At 36.1% G+C, this 11,840-nt stretch overlaps 1 protein-coding gene across 1 annotated transcript; it reads left to right on the plus strand.

Annotated features, from left to right (window-relative positions):
• Nucleotides 1-302: 302 nt before the first annotated feature.
• LOC106675568 (C-type mannose receptor 2) lies at nt 303-11,572 on the plus strand. The gene is made up of 9 exons (XM_076875354.1): nt 303-413; nt 523-624; nt 907-1,053; nt 3,668-3,810; nt 8,721-8,824; nt 9,290-9,429; nt 9,798-9,937; nt 10,877-10,977; nt 11,403-11,572. Exons 1-9 carry the CDS (start codon nt 335-337, stop codon nt 11,533-11,535), a joined length of 1,089 nt encoding a protein of 362 aa, XP_076731469.1. The 5' UTR covers nt 303-334; the 3' UTR covers nt 11,536-11,572.
• The last annotated feature ends 268 nt before the right edge of the window (nt 11,573-11,840 follow it).

The following is an 11,840-nucleotide window of genomic DNA, read 5'->3' on the forward strand; positions in this document are numbered from 1 at the left end:
ACTTTCTACTCAATTTAAGCATTCACAGTGCTTTCTAGTACTAATCTCTACAAATAAATTAATCACACACATTTTCATACATTGTTTTACTTACACTTCAGCAAAATTATATTTTTATACAAACATGAAAAGCAGTTTGATTTCGTATGACTATCACATGTATATACGGCTTAATTAAGAACATATCAAGTTTGAGTGGTTGCATAGATGCACAAACCACTGAAATATGCAACTTCCTCTGAATTTAAAAGGAGAATAAACTGAAACCAGTGAGACTTTCACACTTCACTCATCCTGTGCTGCAGAGCTGAGCTCTCCAAAACAATCCAAATCCATGTATGCAATGGAGGCAATATATGCAAATGATGAATGCGTTAAACCTGACAACCCAACACCTTCAACAAATTACACAGGTAAAAGGGAAGTGATAGAGCAAGGAGGTTATAACATCTCTTATTACTACTGAACATTTGTTTGGGTAACTTGTTTGTTTGTTTGTTTTTCTTTTTGTCTTCTTTTCAGGTCAGAGGAGCTCTAGGAGAAGTTTCTATTTGGGTGTTATTTTCTCCCTGAGCCTGCTCACTGTTTTATTGCTGGTTGGACTTATCACACTTAGTTTCTTCTGTGAGTTGGATTTTTCATGGATAGTTGTCCTACTGATCATCAGTCACCATGTGAATAAAATTTGGAATTCAATGTGGAATTTTTGATTCTTCCATTTCAAGATCCTCTTGAAATTATCTTGAAGACGACAAGATCACAGCAACAATAACTTGTACAAGCATAAAACTGGTTTACATAATTAATATGTTTCACAAATTACAGTCAGAATTTTAAAAAAATTTTTATTTAGATCTTTTGTGCCTCAGTCAATGAAAGCATCAATGTTATTTCTTTTTATTTCAGACCACAATTCAGCTGAACATGTGTCGGCACAGGCTGAGGAGCGAGACCTTCTGAATAAAAACATCTCTGTGGTCAGTAACCAACTTTCTTCCATGACTGAGGAGCGAGATCTGCTGACTAAAAAGACTGAAGAGCTTAAAAAGCAGAGTGAGTCCTTGTGTGAGCTGTTGTGTCTCTAAAAGGTTTTTCTCAGAAATGTAGTGATTCATTTTCCAAACAAATGATGTAATCATTTTCTTCTGACTTAACACATTTTTAAAATCAAATTTCAGTCATTAGGAAAATATCATATGAACCATTATCCGCATCACTGCTTGTCACTATAAAGCTGCAGTGCAGCAGTGTACCTTATGCTTGTCACAAATTTACATTTACAAATCTGAATGGTACTAAAATAATTTAAGGGCTATATTTCATCGACACATATGTGAAATGTATTTAATGGTGTTTAGTGACTTATAAAATGATTGAATCCACAACAAGTATCCTTAATGTATTTTCATTAAGGAAGTTGAAAAGGAAGCTGATAGCCCTTACACTGACACTACATATTCTTATTTTTATCTCAATATCCTTTAAATCTTTTTTTAACTGTTATTTTACTTGTTTCATCTGTGGTCATGTTTGATTCAGTTGTGATGCATCTTTTCACCGAGACATCACTTTCTGATCTACAGGTTTGTTTAGAGATTCACAAATCACTGAGTCTCTAAACACAACCTTCTATCAGTTTCACCCAGTTATTAGAAGTTAGGAGCAGTTACTGTAGCTGCATTTTGCATATTGCGTAAAACTTAAGTAGATTGCAGTTTTGTGGTTACTTTAATTTTTTTACTTTTACTCTGGAAAAGACAGCAAAAATAGTGAGATGTTAACCTGCAGAAGACTGATAATAACAGACCTTCTTCACAGCCATTCAACAAAACAAAACTTTAAAAGATTTAATTTAATGATATGAATAATAATAATAATAATAATAATAATTATTATTATTATTATTATTATTATTATTATTATAAAATAATAATAATAATAATTATTATTATTATTATTATTATTATTATTTTATAATAATAATAATAATAATCTTTTTTCTTTCAAGATATTTGTCTGACATGGAAAACTGTTTTCTTCTGCACACATCAAATTCAATATTTCACCTTCTAATTCTCAGAGAGGCATTTAAAGCACTTTTGGATTGGCCTCACTTTTCAGAGACGTCCCTTCTTTATTTACAGTTTATGGTTGTGCCAAAGTTCTAATTTGGATTTGAAATGATTGATATTGATTGATATTGATATTGACACAGTATAACATTTAACTTTTCAAAATGTGTTTTTTGTGAAACTGTATTTATTGTATTGAGTCATGGGTTGTTGTTGTTTTTGTTTGGTTGCTGTAATACACTGATCACCCAACAAGAGAAATATAATGTAGTGATAGTAAATATAAAGATATATAATAGATATATGTAATATATAATCAATATAGAAGAAAAGGAAAAAAGTATTTTTTATATATATTAATACAACTGAATTAATATCTAATTTATTTATATTTGATATTAATCTAAATATGCAAGATAATGCTTGGAAAAACTTGAAATAAATATTTTCTAGTACACCCCATGTCCCCCCCACCTTAGATTCACCCTTAGATTAGTAGGATGATTTAAGCAATCGACCTAACCATCCTATCAGGCTAAGCTAGCAGTTCATCTGCATATTTTAACTTTATTACCTTTATTAGTCGGATGTAGCTTTATTGCAGATTTTCACTGTGTAAACCGAATAAGTCAGATGAGAACAGCTGCAAATAATTTTTTTTCATGGTGGAGTTTGTTGAACAGCTGGCTTCATTAAGGACTCCTGGCAGGTTCCCAGTAAAGTTTTAGCCACAAGTGCTGCTGTTTTGGATGCAACAAACCAAGACCAAACATGCTTTCTTCACTCTGCCTGAGCTCACCCTCTTCATTAAGGTGGGGGGAGGCTAACATAAAACCATGTATTTAGCTAACTCTGACGTGAATAGAAGATGCTTTTGTAACGTCATTTTCAGATTTAAAGTCAAATAATATAAAAAAAACTCTGTTCAATTTTTTTTTCTTTTGTAGGCTAGTAAAAAAAATGCACAAGGCAAATATCAGAACACTGATATGCTCTCTTTTCTTCATTGAAACTCCCACATGCTCCTCTAAAGGATTACAACAAAACATTTACTAGAAAACTAAAGCACACAGACACAAAAACACGTACACAAAAACACCTCATCCAGGAGATAAAATACTTTTTGCTTGTTGCTTGTTTGTTTTTTGCCTCCTAATAATGTTTAAAACCTTGGAATGATTAGTTTAGGCTGTATTATTTCATTGGGCACTAATTTTTGCATCTAAGAATTTTTTTAATATGGCCTGTAAATACATGAAAGAGTTGCAACAGCAATTTCTAAACTATAAACTGATGATGGGTTCATTTTAAAAGACCTGTGATTTTTTTCTTTTGAACATTTATTATTGCCCATTAATAAGAAAAAAAGTACTTTTATCTGATTACTGAATGGAATAACTGATTATTAAAATATTGGTTGCAGTACAAAAACTGTCACCATAGTAAATATACACAGGCAAACAAATATAAAAGTCAAGAGGTGAATAAACTATAGATAAATCTAATTAAACAGATCAAATGAGCATTGTTGTAAGGTTCATTAAATATTTTTCATTAACCTTACTGAAATATTACTTGTTTTTAATTTCTTCTAGTTATACAATGTCCTGCAGGATGGAGTAGTTTCAGCTGTAGCTGCTATCTCCTCTCTGGAAGCTCTGGTTCCTGGGATGCAGCCAGAATGGACTGCAGAGCCAGAGGCGGAGATCTGGTGGTTATTGACAGCCCTGAAGAACAGGTACAGTGTTTATATATGAAAGGCCAGGAGTGACAAAATGAATTAATTAAACACACCATTAAATAATTAATTAAATGTTTCATTAATTAATTAAAATTGGAATTAATTAATAAATAAATATTTAAGCAATTAATTACATGCCTATTCATCTATTTAAAACATTTAATAAATTATTTAATGATGTATTTTTTAAATTCATTTTGGGACTCCTGATCCTCACCCGTAATTATATATAAATAAGGATTTCGCTTACAACTGGGACCACTGTTACCTTCACCCTCCATCATCTTCCCGAGCTATTTCTCGAGCTTCTCGTGTTCCTTCTTCCTGATGTTGCTGTCATTTGGAACCGCTACATCGATCGGTACGGCCATCTTCTTCCGTTTGTCTACCACCACTATGTCCGGTTGGTTAGCCACCACCATTTTGTCCGTCTGTATCTGGAAGTCCCACAGGATCTCAGCTCGGTCATTCTCCACCACCCTTGGGGGCGTCTCACATTTTGACCTCGGGACTTCCAGGTTGTACTCGGCACAGATGTTCCTGTACACTATGCCGGCCACTTGGTTATGGCGTTCCATGTATGCCTTGCCTGCTAGCATCTTGCACCCTGCTGTTATGTGGTGGATTGTCTCAGGGGCATCTTTACATAGCCGGCACCTGAGGCCTTGCCTGGTGTGATAGACCCCAATCTCTGTGGATCTTGTGCTCAGAGCTTGTTCCTGTGCTGCCATGATTAGAGCCTCCGTGCTGTTTTTCAGTCAAGCTTTGTCCAGCCAATGGCAGCATTTCTGGATATCAGTCACCTCCTCTATCTGCCGGTGGTACATGCCATGGGGGGGCCTGTCCTTCCATAATGGTTCCTCGCCTTCCTCCTCTTCCTTGGGTTTCTGCTGCCTGAGGTATTCACTGAGCACGCTGTCAGTTGGGGCCATCTTATCCTATTACTAAAAGATATTTTCTGTTTTTCTTTTCTTATTTGGTGAATAGTTTTACTATTAAAAAAATGAACATTTTTCTTAACGTTAACACAATCAGAATAAAGTTAAAAAACCATGATGAATATGGTTATTTTACATTACATTTGATGAATTAAAGTGTATCAGCAAAATCTCTTTAAATTAGTGATGTGCGGATCGATCCTGAAATATCGATTCCTCCGATACCAGTCATTTATGTTCTAGAATCGATTCTCACATTAAAATATCGATATCTTTTAGTAATTTAGGGTAAATTTGTAGTTTATCATTAACGGCAACACAGTGGAAAGAAACTATAACATTCGGATTTTCTACATTCAAAGGAACTACTTCCTCTTCCGCCTTTCATAGTCATGTGCGAAATACGGCTGTATAAATGTCTCGCAGCCCCTTGGCGCGCGCACTCACAAAAATGACTGAGCGTAATTGTGCGGACGTATTCTACCTCCACAAACAGCTGAGACATGGTTTGCGATACATGTGGCAAAAACGTGCTCCAACAGTGAGGTGTTGCGGCTATACTTTCCCAACCTTGAGACCTCAGAATTAGGGAGACATTCAAAAGGGCTGTTGGGGGGGGGGGGGGGTGATAAATACATTTTATAGTGTTTATTTATTGGATAAAATACATTAAATGTCACCGTTATTATTGGCCGGCCCGGAAACAGTGGGGGTGTCGAAATTCAGAGGCTGCTTCCACCTGAGGACCCGCCCTTCGCGGTCTAAAGAAAGCCGGGTAGTACGTCATGAGTTCCCTCGGTGGAGTGAAACTGCCGTCTGCTCCTTGCTATCTAAAATATAACCGGGCGCTGGCGTAAACTCTCAACCGTCTCACACTTTGTTTAATTAGTTTTCTGTTTGATGTTTATTCAGCTGTGTGAAAACCCCGGAGGAACCCACCCGAGGTATTAATAAAGTTAAATTTAATTTAATCTAATCTAATAACTTTAATCTCAGCCAAACCGATTTAGTCACGAACAAATAAAACACTGAAAGAGCCAAACAATAACATTTTTAAGTTATTAAAGTGACTTATATATCATGTTTAACCCGAGTAGTGAAAGACCGCTGGGGTTTGAAGACGATGTGTCGATCGGCTCAGATATTTGAAGTTTACACAGCTACATTCTCACCTGAAAACATGTTAAAAGTTGGGGTTTTTTGACTGAAATAATAACTACAGCCTTGGCGCAGAAAGAGAAATAAGAGTAATATTAAAACTAAGTAGCTGCCGCCATTGTTGGAAACTGGAATTGGCTGGGCCGCGCTATGAATTCTGTGATATGGTTTTTCAATTTTGTTGTCCGGGTGGAAATTCAGGAGAATGGTGGCTCCGGGATTCTCCCGGAAAAATTGGGAGGGTTGGCATGTATGGTTGTGGCAACATCACTAACCTTGTCAAACACCTCAGAGTAAATCATATCACAGAATATGAGGCGCGTATGTTGAGACGAACTGAAGAGGATGAGAGGGACAGGTGCTAGGGCGAGACAGACCTCTCTCATGGAGTCCTTTAGTGCTGCAGGCAGGCAAGGTGTTCAAATAGCGCACAACTTCAGTTTTTTTTATTTCTATATGATGAACTCTGCATTATTAAGTGATAAGAACAAGTAATCTGATGTCCTGTAAATTATTATGACGCTATAATTTGAGATACAATAAATGAAATACATTTTTGTATAAAGTATCGGTATCGGATCAGTATCGTCGATACCACCCTGAATATTACTTGGTATCGGATCGGAAAGGAAATCAGTGGTATCGCACATCACTACTTTCAATTTTTTAAGAACTTTTTTTATGAAGGATAAAGGTTTTTCATAAAAAAAAAAAAACAGCCTGTTGATAGTGGGGCCAATTAGTAGCTGCCAGGTCAAAACCAACCCAAAACAGCTCACCCAAGGAGGGGCCTGCCGAGACTCTTAAAGGCACAGTACACACATATAAAAAACAATACAGACATACTGACACGCCCTGATTCTGTATATGGCAGGGCTGTAACACCACTGAGAGAATATATTAACATCTTGATCACCTTGTTTAGACAGCATCAACAAGTTTTTGGTGACAATGATTTATTGATTGTTGAAAAAGATTTACAGCATGCTGCAGGTTAACGAGAGTGATTTACTATATTTGTTGTTGTGAAATTTATCTTCAGTAAAACAGTGCTGCTGTTTCATGCCCTTGTGTTTAGCTCTTTGTGCTTGGAGAGAAATCCTGCTTGTGCAAATCAACTCATTTTTGACTGATGGGGTGCAGGAGTGCAAAGGAGAAGGGTGGTCCTAATGTGATTGGTCACCTTGATGGACACTTCAGGTTACTGCATTAAATTCAGTTACACAGTGAAAGTGACATAGGCGCTGCTTGTGTCCGTATTTGTTTACATTTTGAAAGACAAAGCTTACCAAATTATCAACAGTTAATGTTTGATGCGTAGCAGTGGAAATGCAAACAACCATCACCATTACTTTACTGCTGAACAAATCCTACAAACCAGAGTAATCTAAGTTAAGTTCTGAAGTTGTGAAGCCATGTCACAGCTGTCCCATTAATCTATTGTACAGTATTACAAAGCTTTTATGACTGAAAAAACACATAACGAGGATCAGGAAAAGAAGTGTGCATCAGAACCTCTAAGGGCCAAATTTTTACTTTGGCCAAAATACAGACATTTAAACCTTTGAACAAAAAGTTGCTCAGTCTGCATCAAACACATGTAACTGCACATACCATAACTGGACAGGAGTGCTTCAAAACGTGTCCTAGAATTATATGTTTTTCAGTATTAAAGTGAAGCCAGTGATAAATCAGTACATTCACTGGTGCACAGTACATCCCATGTAGCACAATTAGATTCATATGAATCAACTAACAAATTGTGGTACAGCTACAGTGAATTAGCTTCAGCGGTGGTGTCTAATTTAAAGACTCAACAATTATATAGAGTCTGGAGAATATTTTAATCCAGAACATTTGTACATTTTACTGTAATAAAAATTTATTTTTTACTGAATAAAAAAATTTAAAAAATAAAGTCAACTAAAATTGATGAAAATAGATGTGTGCTGGTCCAAGGCCCAAGACCAGATTGATGGCTCTACAACAGACATGACTAAAGTAAATCTGCTGGTTAGCTGCACAGATACAGTAAAACCAAAAAGCATAAAAACTTAACACAGCTAGCATGCAGCAGCTTCAAGGATTGTGCATAATTTACACAAAATGATAGCAACAGTGATAATGGTAAATGGTAAATGGCCTGTATTTGTATAGCGCTTTTCTAGTCCCTAAGGACCCCAAAGCGCTTTACACAACCTGTCATCCACCCATTCACACACACATTCACACACTGGTGATGGCAAGCTACATTGTAGCCACAGCCACCCTGGGGCGCACTGACAGAGGCGAGGCTGCCGGACACTGGCGCCACCGGGCCCTCTGACCACCACCAGTAGGCAACGGGTGAAGTGTCTTGCCCAAGGACACAACGACCAAGACTGTCCAAGCCGGGGCTCGAACCGGCAACCTTCCGATTACAAGGCGAACTCCCAACTCTTGAGCCACGATCGCCCCATAACTGTTTTATTAGACACTAGTTCAGACAAATGTGCTACTAAAGACAGCCTGTAACATCCCCCTCTCCTGTCCACTCCACAGATTGACTGTTCAGAGAATATGTGATATTATTTAGATTAATTATTACAGTGGCGCCTGAAACTACAGTCAGTGAAGCTTTGCAGCCAGATGTGCACAGCTGCATTTGACTGATCAAAGTGCACTCAAAGGCAGCACTCACTTAACTGCACCTGTGAAATGAAATTATTTGCTATGATTATGCGTTTTCTCAGGTGCAACTTATGACATAAAATAATTTCATAGTTTATAGATAAAATTGTGGTTAAAATGTTTTCTCTTCATATTAAACAGACCTTTCTCTCTACGATCACCAAAAAAAATGCTTGGATTGGTTTAAATGACAAAGAACAGGAGGGAACATGGAAATGGGTAGATGGAACTCCACTGACTCTGGCGTAAGTCTTCACTTTGGTTCAGTTCATTACTTTACTAGTTCATTCATTACTATTAAATTTCCAGAATATTTCCAAATTTGTTAAACCCACAGATGAATGCAGATTGTTCAGCTTGCATAATGGTCAGTGGAGCCAAACGGCTTCCCACAGCTTAAAGATGCATGCAAATGACTTGTTTTTTGCCACACTGCGCCAAGGCTGTAGTTATTATTTCAGTCAAAATGTTTGTGCAGTCTGGGCTTGTGTGTTTGTCTGTATACCTTGTGTAGTAAAAGTAAAATGAAATATATATTATCTTTTATTTTTATCTGAAATTTGGTGATCTTGATGTACACTGTATTCATAAAAACTCAAAGCTGCTGATGGAAAATCAGTCTGACAAAACTCCTCACACAAACACCAAAGACAAAGGCTCATTTTCCCCTCAATAATAATAAAATAATGTTGTTGTCACTGACCTGCTAGGTACTGGGCAACAACACAACCTGATAATGGTGGAAAACAGGACTGTGCTTATGTCACAAACAATGGGAGAAGGTCATGGGGTGATAGTTGGTGTTTGACAGCTAATCGTCAATGGATCTGCGAAAAAACACCAAACCCAAGTAAAATTTCTGATAATTTACTCATAAATGTTTTGAAGTTTTATTTTTATATGTCCTCTGTTTTATTTTATAATATGACATGTTTTGTTGTGGCTAAGATAAAAACTTGTGCTAGTGTTTAATGTTTTCATTGTTGTATTTGTTAAATGTTTTATTAGGTAGATTTTAAGTTTTATTTTGTATTATATTATGATTATGATTATTATTCTTATTATTGAGTCTCAAGTGAATAAACTGTGCTTAGATCTTTGTGATCAAGTCTTTGGAGGACTTTAATTAATTAAACAGAGATCAAATAAGCATTGTTATACAGTTCAGAAAAAAAACATTCTTTAATTCAAATATTACTTTTCTGTAATTTCATTCAGGTAAAACATGTCCTGAAGGATGGAGCTTCAACCATAGCTGCTATCTCCTCTCAGAAAGATCTGGTTCCTGGGATGCAGCCAGAATGGACTGCAGAAACAGAGGAGCAGATCTGCTGGTTATTAACAGCCCTGAAGAACAGGTACAGTGTTTATGTATGTGTGTGTTATTGAGATGTAAATACATTTTGAAATTCAAGCTCCTATTTTTAATGTAAATAGCTTTTTCTGGTTTTGAAAAAACAAGAAATGTTTCTATTAACCCTTCAACATTTTTATCAACACATATATAGACATTAAACACTGAAACAACTATAATTCTGTCACAGTGTGAGACAGACACTTATTAGATTAGACCCTTTTTATTTTTGCTGAATACTTTTAATTTCGAAGTATATATTTTTTGTAGTGTTAACACAATCAAAATAAAGTAAAAAAAAAAATCATGAGCATTTTAAAATGTACTAGAATGTCACAGAAATCTGTTTAGACAGAAATTGTATCGGGGAAACAAGACGCGGAGGAAGAATAAGGAAGTGTGGCAGTGAAGCAAGGATAAGGAAAACAGGATATGGCAAAGACGCCAACAAATGCAGGGGATGCAGCATACATTGCATGAGAGAGCATTTGCTATGAGGCATTGGCCAAGGGGCAGGAGTGACAGGAAGTCCTGTAACCTACAGAATACTATTGCACTATGTTTGGTTTCCACAGCACATGATTTTTGGTTGTGATATTCTATGTGTTTTAGTAAAAATTATGTTTTAGTAAAAATGGGTATTAGATTTATGACATGAGCAGACAACTCTAAGAGTCCACTGACAGAATATATTAACATTTTGACCACGCTTGTTTAGACAATATGACAAAAAGAATTAAAGATTTGAATGAGTGAGTGTTTTGCTGTGTGAGCTGTCATTAAATGTATCTTCGGTGTTGCACGAAATGCGTTGTAGAAAATCCGAAGTTTTAATTAGTGCTGGCTTTGGATTTTTAAAAGAGACTTTTAGATACAATAACCTGCATAGACTAAAACTGGGGTTTTAAAGTAAAATAAAAAGCTTTTCCTTCATATTAAACAGAACTTCCTCTCTACGATCACCACAGAAGTTTGGATTGGTTTGAATGACAAAGAACAGGAGGGAATGTGGAAATGGGTAGATGGGACTCCACTGACTCTGACGTAAGTCTTCACTTTGATTCAGTTCATTCCTTTTACTGAATTTTCAAAAGATATTTGTTAAACACAATGGTGAGCTTACATGTCAGTGGGTGGATCCCAACTGCATGACCAAAAACTTAAAGATGTGTGCTAATGACTTGTTTTGGCCACAGGGGGTCATAAGAAGTTCTGAACTGGTGTGTTTTGCCATCTGCAGAATTTATGCAAGCGTGATTAAAAACCACCATGTCCTGAAAAGAAAAACCCCAAACCTTTTTTTTTTACTCATCCCCATTGTTATTTGAAATTTGATGATCCTAATGTAAAGTGTATTTATACCCCCCCAAACATGCAGACACACACACAAACACGCACACAAGCAACAAACATCTTAAGTTCTTCTTAATAATAATAATAATAAGATAATGTTGTTGCTGACTTGCTAGGAACTGGGGAAGAGATCAGCCTGATAATGGTGGAGAAGAGGACTGTGTTCATCTCGGAGGGGATAAACAAAAATCTTGGAATGATCTTTGGTGTTCATCTTCTTATCAATGGATCTGTGAAAAAGTTCCATAAAACAACTGATTTCAGAAAGATGATCTATTCATAAATGTTTTGCAGTTTTATTTTTGACTACAATAAATACAATTCTGTATTTCAATTTTAGCCTAAAATGACTAGGTATTTGGTTCCTTGGTGTGGTCTTTGTTGTTGCTTTTTTAATATATATGTTATGTATTTTTGCCACCATGAGGCAAACTTAAAATCCTTTAATTTTCTGAAAAATCGACAGTGCACCTTATAATCCGTTTTGCCTTATGTATGAATTCTGGTTGTGCTTACTGACCTCGAACCGATTTTATGATGTACACGGTGCTCAA

The sequence above is a fragment of the Maylandia zebra genome, linkage group LG16 (genome assembly GCF_041146795.1).
Source record: "Maylandia zebra isolate NMK-2024a linkage group LG16, Mzebra_GT3a, whole genome shotgun sequence".
Classification (NCBI taxonomy): Eukaryota; Metazoa; Chordata; class Actinopteri; order Cichliformes; family Cichlidae; genus Maylandia; species Maylandia zebra.